Below are 21,749 nucleotides of genomic sequence, written 5' to 3' on the forward strand. Positions count from 1 at the left end.
ACAGTTGCTACATTTAGCCGGTAAGCCCACCCATCTGAGCTGTGCCTGGCGAATCCCCAGCTTGCTCTTTTCGAGTCTTCCTTCGTCTTGTTTACTATCTATCTTGTCTTCTCCTTTTCCCACCAGCCAGCAAATAGCTGGGCTCTCCTTCGTTTGCAATTGCTGCCGGTCTGTCTCAAAGCAGCTACCCCCACCCCTACAAGCCGTTACATACCCAAACCACATCCGACTACCCGGGATCAGCTTGAAGAGACCACCAAATAACGAGACCCGCTTCGTGATTTTTTTTTCCGTTCACACCATTCAATCAACCGAGCTTTTCAACTACAAACCGGTCTTGTCCAGTCTTGACCCGACTTCAAGATACTACTTACTCACTTATACGCCGGCTGAGCTGGAATGCAGCTGTCTTGGTGCCACGCCTACTGATCGCATGAACACACGGCTGGTAAACCACGTCTCACTTATACCCGCCGCTTCCCGAAGAACTTGGTTGACTCAGGAACCTTCCATAACCTCCACTCCATAGGGAACCTGGATCCAGACCGGAGTGACGGTGCCGTGGTCAAAAGACTGAAGGAGGTCAAAGAGGGCGCCGGTATCTTGCATAACCACAGACCAGCAGCAAGCCACTTCAGCATCTGTTTGCAAAGGGGGGTTCGTTGGGGACTGTAAGGGGGTAGTTGAATGAGACGACGACATAACTGCAACACTTCGTCGTGTCTCAGACTGGACCTTGGGTCCGAATATCAAAACCATTGCCGTCATGGTAATCCCTCGCTCCCTTCCGGCTGTGCTGGGCGTCATTTCGATTCTGCCGACCGCGGCTATCCTGGCGATACACAGCATCCTTGCTCGATCACGGGAAGACCGGGCTCCTGCGGTCAGAACCACGGCCATCATTGCCGCCATCCTCGAAGCCACTGTTCTTGCCGCCGTCACCGGTCTCACCTGCGCGCATATCGGCCCTTGGTCAGCACGATGGGCGAAATTCAACGGGCTGTTGTTCGGGGCAGGCTTGTTCCTATGCACAGTCGCTGCCGCTGTGTCAGTGGCCAACATGATCTGCCTGAGCAAGGTTGATGAGGATCCTGAGAGCACAATTCTGGGCTCTGGCGCGACAGGCTTCCTGGTTGGTTCATCGGTCGTCCTCGGCCTTGCTTTCGCAACACAGCTTGTTTTCTTGGTCTTCCACTTTGTTGCTGGGAGAGTTCGAGGGCCACGGATCAAGGTGACTGTACACAAGGACCAGGACCGAAGCAGATCGCCTCCCCGGGTGAAATCCATTGCCTACCACGAGACCAGCCCAAGTCTTGTTTCTGGGAAAGCCCGCGACAGCGCATCATTCGAGAAGACACCGCCTGGATCCAGTGCCGGACGCTCGACAGCGGAGACGATAAGCTCCTTTCGAAGCTCGCTATCAAACGTGGTCCGGCCCATCTCCTCCAAGACTCGTTTGCTGTCTCAACGAGGGCGCCGTCCAGCCTCGTTAGACCTCCCATCATTCCACGAACAGACAAGAACGACGGAGGAAGGGTTCGATTCATGGGATACATCGGCGGTTGATCCACAAAACCGACAGACCGTCTTGGCATCGTCTTCACCACCGCTGGGCCGTTTCCTCGAGACAATACCGGCTAGCCCCACCACCAGTCGAAGTCCGAGCCCTGGCACACCGTTAGACCTCTTGGAGCCCCCTTCTCGCACCAGAAGACGAAGCCGAACATTGAGTCCAGCCCCAAGCAGAGTGTCCCAGGCACAGCGGACAGCCTTTACACAACATTCTACCCAGAGCGAGTCTCACATCCACCCGCTCTTCAGATCCGATTCGCCTATTCCTCCACCACCCATCGTAACACCAGGGACTGTTGTGGTTGCTGCACCAAACGGGGGACAGATCCTCAGCGATAGGCAAAGCATCCGAAGTATCAAGAGTCTCCGTCGAATGCGAAGCGGGAGTCTTCCAGGCGTTCCAAGCCCATTGAGTCGGCAAGGGTCCGTTGAATCTTTCTACCGCAAACCTGATACCCACTCACCAGAGATTCGTGAGGAGGATGAATACCTGACCCCCGAGGGGACGACACCGGTGCTGGAGACGGAGCGGAAGATGACACCGCCAATTCCTGATTGGATTCTGTCTGCCGGGTCTCGGACGAGCCTGACCACCTACCACAGCCGGAAGATCCATCTTCCAGGCTCAAGTGAAGAAGCTTCTGGTGGCGCTGCACCCAGCCCGCAGTAGGGTTATGCTTCAGTTGTTCTGTGGCACTTGTGACGACAAAACTTTGTCACCACGCCACATACCTTCATTTTTTTTTCTGTGTATCAAACTTTTTGCTTTCTTTGGGTAGGGCGGCTTGGTGTTGCTGAGGAGTGGGGAGATACCAATCATGATTGAAACTTTTGCTTTAGCGTGGCGTTGACACCGGTACTTGGCCTGAGGGAACAGGCTGGAAGGAACAGGACAATGGCGTTTGGTGGAATGGTTGATGACTATGAGACATGACAGGAGACATAGATTTCATTTGGTTCATCATCGGATTGGGAAGGGTAGTCGTCTGGAGATAGGGACTCTTGAAAATAAACAAAAGAAATTATTGATGGACATGATGTCTCAAATCAAAGCAAGTGAGTGATAGGTAAGGAAGGCACATGTAGTAGGTGACAATTGACAGCAAGTGAAGGTTAGGTTAGGTTGATTGTGAGGGGAAGGTAAAGCTACGGTAGGTCCGCTGACCAGAGTGGGGCTAGGCATCAGGACGCGCGCACCCACTGCCACTTCACTGCCGCCTTCTTTTGGCCTGGAATTCCATCCAGCATATTTTAAGCTGCTAGCAACAGGCAACTCCAGGTTTTGCCACAAAACACCACCACGACCCCTCGACCGCTGAATATCGATACATATTCGATTCAGCATCAATACAGCTCCGTACTGCGCTTAATCTATCACCTCCATCCACAGGCAGTCATACGGAATCTTTCCTGGATCGCCCATCATGAAGGTCAATTTCAAGGTACGTGCTGTCACCGGTGGTAGCCAGCTGCTTTTCGATAGCTGCGATAGCACCTTTGGAATCCTCAATCAATCACATCGCCGTGGTCAATGCTAACATATTGTGCTTATCCATAGGACCTCAAGCAGCAGAAGTTCACCATCGAGTTTGAGCCCACCGATCTCGTGAGTTACCCCTCATCATCCCTCAACCCTTGCTGCCGCCAACAGCTGCCCCCCGCCACCGAACCTCCAATGTCGAGACAGCCTGTTACAGGTTACAGTCCGGTCCAAGAACCACGGATGCCTACTATCGCTTTCAAGATCACCGCTGACAATAGCTCTATCAGATCTCGACGGTGAAGCAGAAGCTCTCTGAGGACCATGGCTGGGATCCTGCGCTCCAAAAGCTCATCTATTCAGGTAAAAAGCTATGACGCATCCGTCCGCTACCGGTTCCCGCAACTAACCCATCCGCCCACTGCAGGCAAGATTCTGAAGGATGAGGATACCATCGAGTCTTGCAAGATCGAGGAGAAGGGCTTTGTTGTTTGTATGGTGAGCAAGGTAAGTAAATTCTGACATTTTGGCTGTCCACTGGTCACGGCTAACCGCAGACAAAATGACAGCCCAAGGCGCCCAAGCCAGCTCCTGCCGCCGAGTCTTCTTCCGTCGTCCCGGCCACACCTGCTCAAGCCGCCCCGGCCTCTACCCCAGCGCCCCCAGCTGCCCCAGCTCAAGTATCAAATGCCGCCTCAGCTGCTCCTGCCACCCCCAGCCCAAATCGGACTAGTGGTGCCCCCAACGACTCGAGTGCTCTGGCTATGGGAGAGCAGCGTGCACAGGCTATTGCCAACATGGAGGCCATGGGTTTCGAGCGATCCCAGATCGACGCTGCTATGCGTGCCGCCTTCTTCAACCCCGAGCGTGCGGTTGAGTACTTGTTGACGGTATGTTTGAGTGTACCAAGAGATCGGCGATTGCGGCATGTGCAGATGTGACTAACTTGTATAACCCAGGGCATTCCCGAGAACGTTCAACAACAAACAGCTGCCCAGCGCGTGGGTCATGCCATCCCCCCCCCCGCCCCTGCTGCTGCGAGCCCCGCCCCTGCGTCTGCTGGTGAGGCTGCTGGTGACCTTGAGGGAGAAAATTTGTTTGACCTTGCTGCTCGTGCTGGTGGTGCCCGCAGCGGAAGTGGTGGAGCTGCTGCCGCCGGAGCGAGCGCGCAAGATCTTGGCAACCTAAGCTGGCTTAGACAGAACGCTCAGTTCCAACAGCTTCGCCAAGTCGTCCAACAACAGCCCGGCATGCTCGAGCAGATTCTTCAGCAGCTCAGTGCTGGTAACCCACAACTCGCCCAGACGATCGCCCAGAACCCCGAGCAGTTCCTCCAGTTGCTTAGTGAGCACGGTGATGACGATGCGCCGCTCCCCCCTGGAGCCCACCAGATTTCGGTCACAGAGGAGGAGCGTGACGCCATTGAGCGGTTGACTCGGCTAGGATTCAGCCAGGACCAGGCCATCCAGGCGTATTTTGCCTGCGAGAAGAACGAGGAGTTGGCTGCGAACTTCTTGTTCGACCAGCCCGATGACGATGATGATGACATGGGCGGCACCGGTACTCACTAATTTTCTTCTAATTCGCCTTTGCTTTGGGATTGCGGGGTTATTCGGGATATCCAGGCAGGAATGGTTATGCGGGGTGGAGATGGGCGGAGGCTTTTAGCTTTTTGTTTTCACTGGTGAGGTGAGGCAGGCAGAAAGTTAAAAGCGAAGGTCTATTATTGATAGCAAGATACCAAACAGCTAGGTTTTTCTCCAACTGGAAGTCTGAGTGCCAGTGATCTGTGATGCTAGACTCTGGGGATGGAAGACGGGAAAATTTTGAGGTGGAGGGAGAGAGAGAGAAAGTGCTCAACATCTCTTTTATGCCTGCGAGTGATATGAAGGGGTTGGGAACCATCATTAGCTGTGTAGACTCTAGTACCCAACTCGGGCATACTATTAGCAGGTCACTGGCGGCTCATTTCAGACAGGGTAATAAAAACATCGCTTTGATTCCTTCCGATAAATAAAGCTATGGGTATCAATGAATCGAAATAAATGCGAGAAACCCTTACAAATACCAGCACATCTATCTACCTGGGTTCCTATTTTGCCTGTGGGTCTCGTAACCACGACCGAATCCTTTCTATCCCCCCCCCCGTAAACACCACAATGTGCCTCACCAAACCCCCTGCTCCACCTTTTTCTTCCCCCTCCGCCCACTCTTCTTCTTTGCCTCCTCCAGTTCCTTGAGCATCTTCTCCTCCTTCCTCTTTTCTTCTTCCCTCTTCTCCCTCTCCACCGCCTCCTCCCTCTCCTCAAACTCTTTCCTCTGCTCCTCCAGCTCCTTCTCGATGTCGTCCGTCGTCTCAAACTCCTGCTTCGTCTTCTCCTTCACCTCCTCAATCCTCATCGGCTGCTTCACCTCCCCGACCAACGCGCTCTTCACCCTCGCCGGATTTTGCCTCTCCTCCCGATTGAATTTCAGCTTGATGTGCTTCCTCGTCTTGCCAGGAAACATTTTCGAAATCAGCTCAAAGTCCGTCCCGAATCTCGAAAGCGCCCAGTAAAACTGGTCAGTGTCGGCGTCGGACCATTGACCTGGTTTCAGGGCGCGGCGGAGATAAGTCTGCTGGGTGGTGTGGTTGGTGAAATCATTGACTTCCACCTCTTCCAGATTCCCCTCCGCTTCTCTCGCTCTGGCATGCCGATCAATTTGGAGAGATGACTGGTTGAGCACGATTTCTCCGTCAATGATCTGGTATTGTTCTCCTACCGGGGCTGTCACTGCCACCGGGCGGGCAAACTCCCCTTCATCATCATCATTACCCCCCGGCAAGGGGGTGTCGGCGTTCAAAGTTTGAGGTTGCCCATCATTGTCGTTGTTTTCCCCACCCTCCTCGGCACCATTACCCCTCCCCTTCTTCCTCTTCTCATTCGCCTTCAGTTTCTTCACCCGTTCCCTCTCCAAAAGGGTATCATGAAGAGAAAACTTCTTGCCGATCCGGAGGTCCTTGGCTAGGTCGGCCATTTTGAACTCGTCTTCGTCTACAACTTGCTCTTCGGCGTTTTCGGGTGTTACCTCACGCTGAGCACGTGGGGCGCGGGAGTTGGCTCGGGATTGGGTTGCTTCTCCTTCGGGGGTCTCCCCATCTTCGGCGGCGACTGCGGCCCTGGTGCGCTTTTGACGGGGTTTTCTGGCTGCTTTGGCGGCTTGGTATGCTTCGTAGCCTTCCTCGCCTGGGAGGGGGACGGCTCGTCTGCGGGCTCGCTTTCTTGGGGCGGGGGTGCTTGTGTTTGCTTCGCCGGCCTCCTCATTCTCAGCTGTTTCTGCAGTGGGTTCTTCGATGGCTGTGTCGGCTTTGCGTTTCCGGGGGACCCGGGGCTTGGGTTTGGGCTTCGGCTTTGGGGCTTGGGATGGTCCAGAGGTGCTCGGTTCGGGTGGTTGAGAGGGACCAGAGGTGGGTTCGGCGGGCTGCTCAGCTACAGGCTCAACGGAGGCGACAACATCTTCTGTGCTAGGTGTAGCTTCTTTGGGGGGTGGAGCTTCAGAGATAGTCGATGCTCCTGAGGAGGAGGTAGCTGATGAAGCTTGCTCGGGCACCGAAGGCGTAGGCGCAGGGGTGAGCGCCGGGGCAGGAGCTGCTGGAGGAGGAACTGACACAGCGGCCGATTTCGACGCTCTCACGGGTTTGGGTGCGGTTGGACGGGCATGCCTGGGCGATACCGGCGTGGGCAATGGAGCAGTTGACGCCGGGGTCTCGGCCTGAGAGGGTGTAGCATCATCCTGGCTCTGGATACTTGATACTCCCGCAGCAGAAGTCGTGGTGCTAATTGGTGACGGCTCTCTCACTTCAGAGTGCTGTGTCTGGCCCTGAGCTGAAGGTGTCTCGACATCTTGAGGAGGGGCATTGTCGACGGCCGGAGGAGCGGCCTCAGTAGGGGCGCTGGGTGGGGGCGGGGTCGGGTTTGCGTCCTCTTGCTGAGAGGCAGCTGGAGTAGAAGCTGGAGTATTCGAGGAGGAAGGCCTCGAGGCAGGAGGAGGGCGTTTCCCTTTCGGCTTGGGTCCCGGCTTGAACTTGCTCTTGTTGTTCGCCAACATCGTGCCAACTCACTGCCCCGCACTGGGCACCTTTGTGGCCTTTGAGTTACTGAAATCCACGGCAGTCTTGGGGCATTTGCCGCCGGTCGGGTCGCTGATTGCCGCCGCAATAAATGATGTCAAAAGCCAAATAGATGTCTTCGCGAGAAGAATCAAATTGGCGTGCTTCTGAGCAGTGGGATCTAGTTGATGGTTTCGGGAATGATGGCTGGCCGAGTGGAAAAGTGTTGGATTAGGTGAAAAGCACGTCGGAACAGAGCTGGGACGCACATAAGAAATGCAGTCCCCACCAAGCTGCCCCGCTAGAGCCGAAACAGGACTAGCGGCCTCAAAAAGGAGCCATCTCTGGGAATTCCTTGGCGAACTTGCAGTCGAAGTCAGCGGGCTCTCTTTCTCTCGTCTCTGCTTCTTCCAATTCCAAACTCGCTCACGCTCCCACGCTCATTCATTCTTCCCATCATTGGAGCACCGCCGGGCCACACAGACGCCGAAACCCACTGACCCCGATTTCCACTCGTACTTTATTTTAATCATCTTAATCTTTTCCCCCCGCCCTGATCGACCCTTTCCTTTGGCTTTTGCAAGTCAAAAATCCAAATCTCGCGCGGCCATTCTGATGCCGGTTGCCACCTCCCCGTCCGCGTTGCCTCGTCCGTCCAGCTTTGCCAAGATGGAGGACAGGAAGAGACCCGCGTCCGGCGCGGTCGACGAAGTAGCTCCCCCGAGCAAGCGCCATCAGGTCAACGGCAGCGGAAAGTCCAAGGATGACTCTGGCGACATGAAAGAAGAGGCCTGGATTGAGGTGAGTCGTCACACGACAGCCGTCCCTTCCCCCCCCCCGCGTCATCACCACCTGCCCCGGCCATCCAGCATCCTCTCTCCTATCCCCATCCCTCCTCATTCCTATTCCGGCACTCATCGAGCAGGCCACTCGGACCCCTGCTCTGCCATCGCGCGCCAACCAGTTTGCGGCCCTGCCGAGTGATGGGTGACAGTCTCCATCCAGCGCGATGTTTCTGCACGAGTTGCTCGCCTTGACCGCGGCTAATGCGTGGCCTGCTGCCAAATAAACAGCGCGCCCGAGTTCTACCAGGTTTCCTCTAGTGTCTCATCACTGCTCATCACTCTTACTTCGCTGTCTCCGCTACGATGTGTATACACGTTCCTCTCGGCCGAGTACTAGGGTGATGGTTTTGGCTGACAAGTTTGCGGTACATGTAGGAATATACCAAGGGCGCCATATATCGCCAGATGCAAGAGTACAAACGAGAAAAAGCAAGCCTTGAAAGTCGCGTACAGGAGCTCGAAAAGAACCACACCGACCACGACGACCATATCCGAGTTGTCGACGCCTGGCTACATCAGGTGAGTTTGCTGCCACATTTTTCCGTTCGGAACACCGCAGCTAATGCGCCACAACTAGTTACTGCAAGAAATAGAGTTACTCGTCGATGGCACAGTATCATCTCGCTCTCCGTCAGGTACGAAATCCTTGTCAAGTCTTATCCAGTATCCACTTCTGACTTTGTTAGACTCGCCATTCCCATCGTCAACCGCACTCGGCTTTAAGGACAGCAAGGAGTTCCAGAGACATTTGGGTGACAAGGGCAAAGCTTTCAAATCCAAGGCCGAATCCATTTTTCAGCGTCTAGCAAGCTCACGTGGCGAGGTAAAGCCAGACGTTGCCAAGCTTGAATCTCAGCTCAAGACGGCACTCGCGCAACAAAAGGAGTTACATCTGAAGCTGGACAGGCTCGAGTCGGATAAGGCGCTTCTCTCGGAACAATATGACCAAGCAACGCTGAAAGCAATCAAGGCGGAGAGAAAACTAGACCGTGTGAGAAGCGTCCAGGTTCAAAAGCTGGAACAAAAGGCCCTGGCCAGTGCGACGACACGGCCAGTCAAGACAGAGGAAAATGGTGATTCTTCCGACGACACCGATGGCAACACCAGCGAGTTGAAGGCACTTTACAAGGAGGCGCAAGCTGTTGTCAACAGGCAAAAGTTGCAGATCGAGGCCATTATCTCCGAAAACAAGGCCCTCATGGAAGAGAACTCGACCTTCAAAACCAAGAGGGAAAGTGTCTCTGATGAAGATTATGTTCGAACAGACGTTTTCAAGCATTTCAAGCTCCAGAATGAGGATCTTATCAAGCGCATCAACCATCTGGAAGCCACTAACAAGCAGCTGCGCGAGGAGGCCGAGAAGCTACGAGCAGAAAGGTCTGACTGGCAAGTTAAGGTGGAGGCCGAGGCTCAGCTCGTAGTGTCCGAGGCGGAGGACCAAATACAGGCAAAGGATCAGGACCTTACGCGGATTCGAGCTGCCAGAGACGACTTGGTAGCTGAGTTGGCCATGCGCAAGGCCGCTCAGGATCAAGAAAGGGCCGCCTTGGATCAAATGAAGGAACTCGTGAACGCCAAGATGGATCGCATCACCCAACTTGAATCTGAGCTGGAACGACTGCGACCAAGTGAGGACGTGGTCATGACCGACGCGCAACCGAATCTCGAATCTTTGTCGATTGAGGAGCTCCGGGCAAAGTGCGCCAAACTCGAGAAGGACTATGCCTCGATCAATACGGAACTTCCGCTTCTGGAGAAGTCGTACAAAAAGGCCATGGTGCTCGCGCATTCCAAAACCATGGACAATAACGCTGTCGAAGAGCGCATCAACACGCTCATGGCCGAGAAAGCCAAAGCGGACCAGAAGTACTTTGCGGCACGGAAAGACATGGATATTCGGCTTCAGGAGATCCGTACCTTGCGTTCGCAAAACTCAAGGAGCTCCGAAATCATCGCACAGCTCAAGGACGTGGAGCATTCCACGAGAAGTGTCATCAGCAACCTGGAGAAGCAAATTGCAACTCTCAAGACCGAGGCCGCAAGCATGGCAGCGGAGAAGAAGAGGCTTGAGTTGTTGACAGCGGAAGCGACCAGAAGAGCCGACTCGGTCAAGGGCCAGATTGCCAATTTGACCGAACTGCTCAAGGCCAAGGACGCCACAGTGACTAGCATGAAGGAGCAAACTATGAGCCGGGAGCAAGAGCTGGACAAGATCAAGGCACGGTTGGAGGAGAAGAACTCGGAAATTAGCAAACTGAGGGCCAAGTGTCGCGGCAACTCAACCGATGAAGAGGAGGCTTTGCGGGTAGGTTTTTTTTTCGTCTCTGTCATGCGCATGAGAGTGGAAGCTAACATTTTGACAGAACTTGGTTATTTGCTCTGTTTGCCGCAGCAATTTCAAAAACACGATACTGAAGGGATGTGGTCATGTTTTCTGCAACAGCTGCGTGGACGACCGGCTGGCCAACCGAATGCGCAAGTGCCCGAGCTGCAACAAGGCGTTTGACCGATCCGATGCCATGGCGGCCCACCTTTAGGCTCGTTCTGGGGCTGACCTGGATGAAATCGGGCGCAGATTTGGGCCAGGGAGGAAGGATGAGAGAGAGGGGGAAGATGAGTAGGCTCTGTTGTTTCTAGCTCTTGTCGTCGCCGGGTCCGTCGCCGCCTTGATCACCGCCTTGAACACCGCCATATCTTCACCATTGCCAAACTCGTCAGCCTGATTGCCCTTGGTTCAGGCTCACGAGAAGAATCGACCTGAACGATGGATCGACGCGGGCTGCGCAGTTTTGGTCCATTGGTCTCTGGACGTCGTTATCGAAACGATTTATCACTATGACACTGCAGAAACAGCGGAGGGAGAAGAAGCTTGAAAGGGGTGATAATTTTCGTTTCTGTTGATGCTTGGATCTCTTCGCCACACAAAGCGTTTTGTAATTCTACCGTGTGAGAGTAGTACGAATAAGTTTTTTCTAGTTTTACTCTTTGCGGCTCGGCATCCTTGGGTCTGGCTACCCTGCCTTGGCTTCTGGCTCTTGATATTTTCGCATTACATTTTTCTCCTTGGTGAGATGGGGGACAAGGAAAAGAAATGAGAAGGAGAAGGCAGGATATAGATGGCAGGGAGTTATTAGGCATATCATCATCATTTTTTTCCTGCTGTGTTGGGTGGGGTTGGCTGGGATGGGGAGTTGAGTATAAGGGTGGTGATGAGTGCTTTTATATAGGGATTGATACTCTGCCAGCCTTTGCTAAAGTTTTGGGAGGTATATCAGAAAGAAAGAAGGAAGGAAGGGAAAGTAGTGTACAAAGAAGTAAAACAACATTCAACACCTCTTGTTACTTGTTAGATGATTGTTTGTCTAGGCATCTATACCATCGTGCCGTGTCTTCTATCTATCTTCTCGAAGTAGACCCATACCCAGTGCTTTCATGACTTGGTCCAGAACTCCCCGAGCCAGACGACCTCGACGGTCCAGCAGCACCACCGCCCCAACCGCTCCCCCCACCTCCAAACCTGCTCGACCCGCCGCGGTAGTTGTCCTCATAATTGCTGTTGTTATACCCCCCGAAAGCACTGGAATTATTCCCCCTCCTCTGCCCAGCCATATACCCCCCCGCCGCCCCCGACGCCAGCCCCGTCCAAAACCCCGGCCGCCAGCCCTGTTCCTGCTGTTGTGGCTGTCTGGAACTCGAACTCGTTGTTTTCGGGCGTCTAGCCCCCCTTCCTGAACCAGAACCAGGGTAAGGAGGAGGCGGATCGTCATCGTCATCGTTGTTACCCCCCCACCCCGAACCGTAACCCCCTCCTGTCCGTGGTTGTCTCCTCTGCCCATTGGCAGTATTATCCCTCGCCCCCCTCCAGGCCCCCCAGATAATCCACACCACCACTCCGACAAAAATGATTCCGAAGAGTACACCCCCCCAATCTGTTTCATTCTTGTCGTTCATCAACAGACCCGGTTTGAAGTACAAACCAGGGTGTTCCTGCCTGCCTTGATCGGTGAGCTGTAAAGTGTACTCCACCCCGCAACTCCCTTTTAGGACATAAGGGTCATCCGGGGAATCGTACCCCTCGCAAATAACCTCTGTCCTGTCGAGGCGGAGGGTGGGGGGCAGGGAGGCGGTGCAGGACCATTCTATGTCTTCGGATGTGTAAGAGGAGCCGGTGTTGAGGCAGCGCATGGTTGTGATGGAGGAGGCTTCAGGGAGGGAGCAGAGTTTGGGCGGGGATGTACATTTTAGTTGGGGAATGGGGGAGACGCGGCGGGAGGTGGTTTTGGAGTGGGAGTTTAAGGTGAGACTTTTAACCTGTGGAAGTGTCAGTAAAGAGGGGGGGCATCAAGCTGGGACTGGTGGATAGATAGAAAGGGGTGGGAATTGGCGCAGAAAAGGGGGCATACTTGGGAGAGGAGAATGGCGTTCTTAGGTTTGGCTGCTGCTGTTGCTTGGCCGGAGAAGGAAAGGAGGGCCGTGGCGGCGAGGAGGACCGCGGGGTTGGAGATGAGGTGGTGCATGCTGGTGGTTGGGTTGGTGATAGTCTCAACATAAGCTTGGAGATATAGCAAAACTTGAGGTGTAGGCCAAGTGAGTAAGAACGGGAGCGATTGGCAGCCTCGGCTCGGTTTCTTTGTCCAAACTGTCAGCGTCTAAGACGCGTAGGCAACCTCTCCTCACACACGCACTTTAGCCTCGTCAGTCACAACACACTCCAAAAGGCCAGATATCTGATGATTGCCACCTATTCTTCAGTTAGTGCTTGTCCAGAACTTATAAACACGCCCGGACTTACAAACCGTTCTGGTAGAAAACCCGATAAAAATTGCGCGTAGCAGATGTAGTTAAGTGAATGAATGTGGTGTAGTAGGGAAATAAGTTGGGTAGTGATAAGTGGGGCCACTCAAGTGGTCGTAAAGCTCACTCAACTCACTTCGCTGGCAGCTAAAATGCAGTGGCGAATGGCCGTCTTTTGAACACGTCAACCGCTTCTACAGCATCAAACAGAATAGGTCATGAGCGTGAGGCAACTAGGCGACTTTGTAGCAAAATTCCCGTCTCATTTTGATACCATCTCGCAGTCCTTCCTCTGCAAGGCTAGACTGCCACCTTATCTCATCTCATCTGAACCGCCGACAGCATACCACAGTATGGGCGTGCCAAGCTTGTAACGTTATCAACGAACGGGTTGCCTCACTTTATTTCACTAAAGAAATCAAGCGTCTGATGAAGCTGTCATAATATTTTTTACAATTACAGCACTGAGTAGCGCATACAACACACACTCTTGCCTTCCCATCCATCTATATAATAACTTAGTAAATGTGTAAAATGTGTACTCGAACCAGACGCGGAAATATACCAACCCAAACGCCTCGCCTTTTTGCTTTGACTTGCTTGCTTGCTAAGTGGGATATCTCGAAAAACGGCAGCCAAAAACAAACTCTACTTCTTCTTGAAACAAAATCACCGGTTCTTCTCCAAACTCTGCAAGTTGACCAACTCGGCATATCTGCCGTTGGCCTTCATCAACTCAGAGTGACTTCCCTTCTCCACTATTCTCCCCTGATCAAACACATAAATGATATCCGCCTTTTGAATCGTGCTCAGTCTGTGCGCCACTGCAATTGTCGTTCTCCCCTTGGCAGCCTTGTCCAAAGCAGCCTGCACAACGTGTTCAGACTCGGAGTCAAGCGCCGAAGTAGCCTCGTCAAGAAGCAAAATCTTGGGATCGCGGACCAAGGCACGAGCAATAGCGATACGCTGCTTCTGGCCACCGCTGAGCAGAGCACCCTTGGAACCAACAACAGTATTGAATCCGTCAGGAAGCGAGAGAATAAAGTCATAAATGTTGGCTTCCTGGCAGGCAAACTTGATCTGCTCATCAGACACCTCATAGGGTGCACCGAGCAAGATGTTTTCCTTGATGGTGCCCTGGTACAGTGTAGGCTCCTGAGACACGAGGGCAATGAAGCTGCGGTACTCGTTGATGTTGAGAGTGCTAATCTCCTTGCCGTCGACAAAGATACCACCAGCGAGAGGGTCGTAGAAGCGTTCCAGAAGAGCGATGGTGGTTGATTTGCCGCATCCAGAGGCACCGACAAGAGCAACATACTGACCAGGCGAGATGGTGAGGTTGAGCCCACGCAGGACAGGCTGCTCGGGTCTAGTAGGGTACCTAAAGTGAACATCGCGGAACTCCAAGCTCCCCTCGATGGCCTCAACCTTGTCGCCGTCCTCGGACCAAGTATCGATAGTCGGCTTCATGTCGAACAGAGTCTTGAGGTTGCGAGAGGCCTCGGCCGCCTTGCCCATGTCGGGAGCAAAAGAGAACACCGAGCCGGCAGACTGAGCACCGAAGATGACAGAGGTAAAGACCAAAAAGAACTGGAACATGTCGTACTCGTATTTGGCGATCAAAGTACCGCCGTACCAGAAACCGAGCGCAAAGGCCAAGAACATGAGCGACTGAGAGCCGGCATACAGCAAACTCGACTTCAAGACCGAGATAAGACTGGCGCGTTGCTGAATAGCCAATGACTCGCGATAGTTGCGAAGCACATCCTGCTCCCGAGTGAGCGAAGCAACGGTGCGAATGGCAGTGATGGCCTCGGAAGCAAAGCTGGCGGAGCCCTGGTAGGCACGCTTTGCGCGGCGTTGATAGTGAGCAAGCATCCAGAACCGGAAGAAACCGCATCCGATAAGGAGAGGCATGGTAGCAATGCAGACCAAAGCCAACTTCCAGCCTATGGCAAGCGCAACGGTGCAAGCAGCAATGAGTGTCGAGGTGACCATGATCAAAGTGCCCAAAGTAGAACCGCTCAAGCCAGCAACATGTGTCGTTTCAGTGCTCAAGAACGAGGTGAGAGCACCAGCCGAATGCTCATCGGTATCAAAGTACTCGACATCCTGGCGGAGCATGGTGCGGAAAGACCTGTCGCGAACACGGTGGATGAGGCGCTCACTGCACTTCGCAAAGACGATGCCTTGGGCCGTGAAAGCGATGAACATGACGAGGGCTAACATCAAGTACATGAGGCACCAGAAAGAGGCTTCAGATTTCATAAAGTCTCTGGCCTCTTGGGTCGTGGGGGGAATAGACCTGAAAAATATCAGCTATGGTCGAATGCACAACAAACAGGAAAACTTACAAGGCAGTGATAAGCTTGGCGAAGAAGACAGCCTGGGTCGGGTTACCCAGACCGCAGATAGCAGAAAAGAATAGACCAATCAACATGAGCTTCCACTCCTTCTTGTTGAAGCTGGCAATCACCTTGATCAGAGTCCACAAGCTATATTTATTGGGGGTGGCCTTGGCACGTCCGGCCAATGCCATGGAGCTGACACTCTGGGTCGACTTGCTCCTGTTGAGTTTGGCATTGATATCGTCCTCTGGGTCCTCGGGGACACCCTCCTGTTTCTGGGCGGCGGATGCCTTGCGGATAAGAGCAGCTTCCTCTTCCTCGTTGATGGCCTCCTCTTCCTCAGCAGTCATCTCATTGACAGCGGCGATAGCCTGAGCAGTAACCAAGTTGTAGTATGAGCCACGCTTTTCCAAGAGCTCGTCGTGTGTACCCTGTTCGACGATCTTGCCCTGGGTCATGACCACAATGTTGTGAGCATCCTTGATGGTTGACAACCGATGAGCAATGGTGATGGTGGTACGGCCTTCGGAAGCAACCTCCAGAGCAGCCTGTACAACGCCCTCAGACTTGGTATCCAATGCGCTGGTGGCCTCATCAAGGAGCAAAATCTTGGGATCCGACACCACAGCACGAGCGATAGCAATGCGTTGCTTCTGGCCACCACTGAGGAGAAAACCACGTTCACCGACGTTTGTTTCGTAGCCTTCAGGAAGAGATGTGATGAAGTCGTGAGCGTTGGCCTTCCTGGCAGCGTCCTCGATGAGCTCTCTCTGCTTTTCAGGGCCCTCATTTTCCCACTTGGTACCAATCAAACCGTGGCGGATGTTTTCGTAGATGGTAGTGCCGAAGAGTGTTGGTTCCTGAGAGACAAGGGCAATCTGCTGGCGCAACCAGCGGAGGTTCAGAGTGGAAATGTCGACACCATCCAAATACACAGTTCCTTCGATAGGCGCGTAGAATCGCTCGACCAGACCAATGATAGTCGACTTGCCACTGCCGGAAGCTCCAACGAGCGCGGTGACCTTGCCAGCAGGAATCTCGAGGGTGACGTCGTCCATGACCACAACCTCAGGACGGGAAGGGTAGATATGCTTGATGTTTTCGAGACGAATGGTTCCCTCCACCTTCTCGAGCTTGATGCCGTCGTCAGTCGATGGATCGATCGGGGAGATACGGTCGATGGTGCTGTAGATCTTGGCGGCGGCACCGAGAGCGGTGGTAAAAGCCTGCATGTTAGGCGCGACATTGCCCAAGTTGAAGGCGCCCATCATGACAGCCATCATGACGATCAGGATCTTGCTGAGTGTCGTGGAGCCGTCAAGCAAGAAGACCGAGCCCATCCAAAAAGCAAGGCCGTAGTTTAGATACAGAATAAGCATCATACCAGCAACCATGACGCCCAGAACGCTCTTGAGCTTGAAGCCGAAGAACTCGGCCTTGATGAGGTGAACATCATACTGCTTAGCGAGGCGATCCTGGGTGCCAAAGGCAACGGCGTTGCGGACACTGCTAATGACCTCCTCGGCCACCGAACCACCCTGAGCGTAGGCACTGATGTTTTGCCTAGAATACTTAACAATGAACGTTGAGCCAGTGCCCATAACCAGCAAGAGAGCCACGACAGTGCTCATAAGAATAAGAGTCAACTTCCAGTAGCTCACAAAGCCGATGACGAAGGCAGCAACGAAAGTGGCGACGGCTTGGAGCGTCAAGCCAACCTTCTCCGAGATTCCTTCCTGGATGAGATTGGTGTCGGCCGTGATGCGTGTGGTGACCTCACCAGCGCCGAGCTTGTCGAAGAAACCGATGTTCTGCTTCATGCAGCTTTCCAAATAGTGCTCGCGAATCTTGGCGCTGATATGCTCGCCGCAGTAGATGAATCCAACTGTAGCAACATAAGATGTAACGAACTCTCCAATGGCCAGATATACGAAGTAAAGGCACAATGATCCAAGCTCGCTGGTGAACTCATCGTAAGACAGGTTGCTGCCGGGTGTGAAATAATCCTGGAAAGTGCCCTGAAGATTGCCAAAAACGACCGTCATCAATGGCAAAGCGGCTCCAGAGGCAATGGCGCATATCGCCGAAACAACCAAGATGATCATGTCGTTGCGCGACGAATAACGGTACAGTGTCGCAACTCCAACTTTGATATCGGGGGTGTAGACCTGATCCCTCAGGATCTTGGCCTCCCTCTCTGGGAGGTGCTTGAAGGGGTCGGCCTCCTTGTCATCGTCTGCTTCTGGTGGGGGTGCGACGACCTTGCTGTCGAGCTTCTTAAGATCTGCTGAAGGACTGACGTCTCTGGATTCTTGAATTTCGGGGCTCTCAGGTGAGACGGCGCGGGTCGGTTCCGACTTTTCTGAGTACTGATCGGCTGCCATGGCGGCAGATGGCCTGTGAGGCGGCGCAAATGAATAGCAGCGGCGCGTTATTCACTGGTAATAGGGGGGTGAGACGCGGTAAGCGACGAGCGATTGGCCCGTAGTTTACTGAATGACGTGCATAGGCTGGTCGATTCGTAGCTTAGGTCCGTGTCTTCGATCAGCTTACTACTCGGAGGCTTGTCTGGCAATGTAGGGAAGGTATTCAGAACCAAAAAAAAGCCGAGGTCGAAGAAAAAGGACAAGAAGGGGAGCAGGTCAAAGCCAAGAAATGCTAGGGACTGCGCACCTAGGTGGACAGGTCAGGATCAGGGAAGGAAGCAATAAAAGGGGACAAGGTGTCGGACACTCGGGATTTCCATGGCCGTGGTACCCACCCACCCTCAACCAAGAGGTGTCAACCGAGCCGTACATATTGACAAAAGCAGAAGGCAACCGACGCATGCGAAATGGGCGGCCCAGCATGCTTCCGGGCCGTCTACAGTACATGCTTTCTTCCCCAACAGGCGGAGTACCTCGCAGGCTTGCCACCGGCCTAGCGGCCGAAAGATTCATCTGGTCTGATCGAACATCGAAACAACAAAGAAGGCGACTTTCTTCGATATCGATTTGCCGAATACGCCAACCCAGCGATCACAGCCTTCCACGTTTCTCCCATCCCAGCACCCCTCGCTATCGATCCAGTTGATTCTTGAATGGGGTTAGGCAACTCTCCGAGACTATTCCCCATGTAACGACGTACATATATCACGGCTACCTAACGCCCCGTCGGACAAGGCGCGCATCCTTTATTTAGTCAAGTTACTTTCTCTGAACAGCAGAATGCGGTGTAACGGCGAAACATACATTTTCCTCCATTGACTCTACACGTGGAAGCTGGAAAGAGTCCGGTCAGTTGAGCGGATGAGTCAAATACACCTCATAGCCTTCCAATCGCACCTCTCTTGCAAGCTCTCCCTTCCCGCATATGACGTGAGACAAAGTCGGACTGCGGCCTCTACAACACCCCGATCCTCACTTATATCCGTCCAACCAACCATCCAACCAAACACCCGAGGCACGTACGCAACATGAACCTGTTGAACTCGGTGTGGCTTGAAAGGCTGAACCTGAACATGAACATAGCAAATGGCGTACAGTAAACGCCCATCTCCCACCAACTGGTGACTCCGATGGCTGCTGTGAATCATCACCGGCCTGGCCAGCAGGGCAGAAAACATCGCTCCCTGAGGCACGTACATAATCATATCAAACAGGCGACATTATCAGCTCAGCAATCACACTTCACCGCCCCTATTCACTGATAACAAGAACTTTTGCTCACAAATCCTCCCGTTTCTGCCGATTGCAACCATCCAGCAAACCACAACCTCGGTACCTCCCACCGTGGTTGGCGGGCGAATGCAGTGTAAAAAGGTCACAAAAAAACAGGAATGTGGCGGCTATAGCGGCATGCCCAGACATTCGGCGCACGGCACATCGTGATGGCCAAGAAAATGGAAAATCTGGAGAACCCTTGGCCCATGTCTCTTGGCGCAGTTGCTTGTGTCAGTGACCTGCAGATCGGATGAAAAGAGCACCCAGCAAGCAGAAAGCAGTTCAACCACACCTAAACACCCGTCAGAGGCCAAGACACTTCGTCATACCTTGCGGCTCTATGGGGAAGTTCCTTTTGTTCTTATTATTCATAGCTGGTCTCGACTAACTACCCATCATTCTTACGCTATGCACCAACTGCATTGAATGACAAGATATCCTTCGACATCTGCTGACATCCCCCTCTCCCAAACAGGATGTCATGGCGATTTGAATCTCCCGGGGTGACTACTTTCGGTGGTTGGATTATGGGGGGTGGTACAAAGGTCCCTGAATTCGAGATACAGTTTCTGTGCGACCATCACACACGGCATCTAGACGACAACACACAAACGCAGAGTCGCACCAGGAGATAAGGTATGTGGTATCTCCAGCCAGTCTTGGTACCCAATTGCATGACACGGCTTTGTGTCTAAGGAAATATGGGTACTTTTTCAAGTACCTAGTGATACATATGACCAAGAGGTAGAGAGCTGGTTGGTGGTGCTCAGACGGAGAGCTACCACGGTACAGCAGCACTCTCAACATACCTTAGGGTAAGTATTACGAGAAGCATCAATGCCTGAACAGCACCTGTCGACTACCTACAACATCAAACAACGTAGTCGGTGGTGTTAGTACCAAAGAGAGGCCAACTTCAACTACGCGGTCATTACGGCCGAGCTGTTTCTCAAGCTACCTTGGTGTCCGCTCTACAGAAAGCCGGCACTGAAGACAGGATGAACATAGCGCTGCCAGGTGCAAGCTAAAGCAAAGCTACACCAGCTACCCCAAAGGGGTCTGGCTAGCCAGCAGGGCATGGCGTGTCTTATCCGGTGTGGTCTAGCCGTCCTGGGCAAATCGGTCAGGAATTAATCTTTGGGTGTATGAAGATCGCAAAGGCCACATTTTGTATGGGAAAACTGGGTTTTCCAATGTCAGTACTCTCGTCTTGCATTTGCCAGAGGTTCGTACCAGACAGCTAAACAATTAAAACCTAAGATCCTGGCTATAATGTCAAACTCGGTGGTTTGGCGATGGCTTCGGTGGCCGCAGTTCAATGGGCAGTAACCCTCACAGTTCAGTAGGCCCTCACAGTTCAATGGGCCCTCGCAGTTCAGTAAGCAGTAGGCCTCACAGGGCAAGGCAATTTACAAGGCCTTTGGAAGTCACTGGGATACGGGCATCATTCAAACCATCAATCGAACGTGGGTTGGTTAAGATATTGCTGCATTACTTGGCACGAAACAGACCCAGTTTTGGCTGTGATTTTGATATATTTTAATGTTTTCGAATGGTTTGCCCAGGACGGTTAGACCACACCGGATAAGAGAGACTAAGCCCTGCTGGCTAGCCAGACTCCCCCAAAGTCAGCAATGACAAGTTGACAGACGTGAAACCCCAGAGACCTAGTTCAGAAGCCTGAATGACGTCTCTCTGCAGGCTTTAAGTAGAGCCGTCATCTACAGACTACCCCAATCTCATACCGAAGCGCAACTGCCGCGCGGCACTTTACTAGATTATGTTTCTTGTGTCTTAACGCAGGAGCATCGAGATTGGTCCAGATTTCATAGGTTTGACCCAGTCGAGATCTTGGAAGCCAGACGAAACCAAACACCAACACCGGACACTCACAGCAGACCAACAACATGCTGAAAATTAATTCCCATTTTTCCATTTTTCTTCCCAAACGCCAAAACTAAAAAAACCAAACAAAAAAACAAAGAGGTCCTAAAAAAACCGATCGCCCCTCGTTGTGGAAAAACGTAAAAAGCTCTGGTATCATCACGAAACCTTTCCCTTATATGAGAAAAATAGAAACCAAACATTCCCAACCCCAACCGATCCAGTTTACTCGCTATCCTCCTCCTCCTCCTCATCATCCTCACCCCCCATCACAACATCCCCAGCACCCGAAGAACCCTTCTTCTTCTTCCCCGCACTCTTCGCCTCCTCCCTCTTCCTCTCAATATACTCCCTCGCCCCCTCCATAACCTCCACCTCCCCCCCAGCCGCCTTCCAAACCGCCAACAGCTCAACCTTGAACTCCGCCATACAAACACTAAACAGCTTCAACAACCTCGTCTGCCGACTATCCAGCACCTCCCCCTCTTTACAGACAGTATACCCCTCCTCCTGGAACCCATTCCCCTCCTCATCAACCCCCAAGCAAACCTTCCCCTTCACCATCCGGCACGGCACCCCCAACCGCCTCAGCTCCGGCTCGAGCGTGTGCGCGACAGGGACGTCATGCTCCTTGGGCACCTCCCCCCCAGTGGAATACACCAACCCCTTCGGAATCACAAAATCCCTCGTCGCCACGCTCCCCGCCCGCGCGAAATCGACTTGGGTCAAGCTCTCAAAATAAGACTTGATCTCTTCAGGGGTACGATTGGTAAAAATCAAACCGACTGACCCAGTAAGATACGGTGCGAGGAGATGAATCCCGTCAGCTTGGGCTTCTTCGGGCGTGGAGCCGAGCGCGCGGAGGGTGAGCTTAGTCTTGCCAAAGAAGAGTCTACCCACCAAAAGAGTTAGCATCTACCACAATGGGGAAGTTAAAAGGGAGGGTGGAGGGGGGGGGGTCATGCTCACCACGTCCGTGTGTTGCCCGCTGACCCCCGCTGGGTCGGAAAGGCGACTGCAGGCGGGGGCAGTGTC

At 53.2% G+C, this 21,749-nt stretch overlaps 7 protein-coding genes across 7 annotated transcripts, besides 1 other annotated feature; 3 read left to right on the forward strand and 4 right to left on the reverse strand.

Moving 5' to 3' along the window:
• Nucleotides 1–766: 766 nt before the first annotated feature.
• On the forward strand, nt 767–2,242 carry PODANS_7_7720 (uncharacterized protein; the record flags this gene model as incomplete). Its single annotated transcript, XM_001908097.1, has 1 exon — nt 767–2,242. The coding sequence occupies one exon, from the start codon at nt 767–769 to the stop codon at nt 2,240–2,242; it is 1,476 nt and encodes a 491-aa protein (XP_001908132.1).
• A 754-nt stretch (nt 2,243–2,996) lies between these two features.
• On the forward strand, nt 2,997–4,623 carry PODANS_7_7730 (uncharacterized protein; the record flags this gene model as incomplete). The annotated part of the gene is made up of 6 exons (XM_001908098.1): nt 2,997–3,014; nt 3,131–3,178; nt 3,343–3,415; nt 3,480–3,559; nt 3,622–3,942; nt 4,012–4,623. 6 exons carry the CDS (start codon nt 2,997–2,999, stop codon nt 4,621–4,623), a joined length of 1,152 nt encoding a protein of 383 aa, XP_001908133.1.
• Nucleotides 4,624–5,218: 595 nt separating this feature from the next.
• Nucleotides 5,219–7,141, reverse strand: PODANS_7_7740 (uncharacterized protein; the record flags this gene model as incomplete). Its single annotated transcript, XM_001908099.1, has 1 exon — nt 5,219–7,141. One exon carries the CDS (start codon nt 7,139–7,141, stop codon nt 5,219–5,221), a length of 1,923 nt encoding a protein of 640 aa, XP_001908134.1.
• A 277-nt stretch (nt 7,142–7,418) lies between these two features.
• Nucleotides 7,419–10,524, forward strand: PODANS_7_7750 (uncharacterized protein; the record flags this gene model as incomplete). The annotated part of the gene is made up of 4 exons (XM_001908100.1): nt 7,419–7,943; nt 8,363–8,506; nt 8,583–10,292; nt 10,351–10,524. The coding sequence occupies 4 exons, from the start codon at nt 7,419–7,421 to the stop codon at nt 10,522–10,524; spliced, it is 2,553 nt and encodes an 850-aa protein (XP_001908135.1).
• Nucleotides 10,525–11,383: 859 nt separating this feature from the next.
• On the reverse strand, nt 11,384–12,172 carry PODANS_7_7760 (uncharacterized protein; the record flags this gene model as incomplete). The annotated part of the gene is made up of 1 exon (XM_001908101.1): nt 11,384–12,172. One exon carries the CDS (start codon nt 12,170–12,172, stop codon nt 11,384–11,386), a length of 789 nt encoding a protein of 262 aa, XP_001908136.1.
• A 1,278-nt stretch (nt 12,173–13,450) lies between these two features.
• PODANS_7_7770 (uncharacterized protein) lies at nt 13,451–17,513 on the reverse strand (the record flags this gene model as incomplete). The annotated part of the gene is made up of 2 exons (XM_001908102.1): nt 13,451–15,086; nt 15,136–17,513. 2 exons carry the CDS (start codon nt 17,511–17,513, stop codon nt 13,451–13,453), a joined length of 4,014 nt encoding a protein of 1,337 aa, XP_001908137.1.
• A 2,368-nt stretch (nt 17,514–19,881) lies between these two features.
• Nucleotides 19,882–20,450: a repeat region (rgion duplique sur le chromosome 6).
• Nucleotides 20,451–20,939: 489 nt separating this feature from the next.
• On the reverse strand, nt 20,940–21,629 carry PODANS_7_7780 (uncharacterized protein; the record flags this gene model as incomplete). The annotated part of the gene is made up of 1 exon (XM_001908103.1): nt 20,940–21,629. One exon carries the CDS (start codon nt 21,627–21,629, stop codon nt 20,940–20,942), a length of 690 nt encoding a protein of 229 aa, XP_001908138.1.
• Between the last annotated feature and the right edge of the window lie 120 nt (nt 21,630–21,749).

This window comes from Podospora anserina, chromosome 7 (assembly GCF_000226545.1).
Source record: "Podospora anserina S mat+ genomic DNA chromosome 7, supercontig 1".
In the NCBI taxonomy this organism is placed as follows: domain Eukaryota; kingdom Fungi; phylum Ascomycota; class Sordariomycetes; order Sordariales; family Podosporaceae; genus Podospora; species Podospora anserina.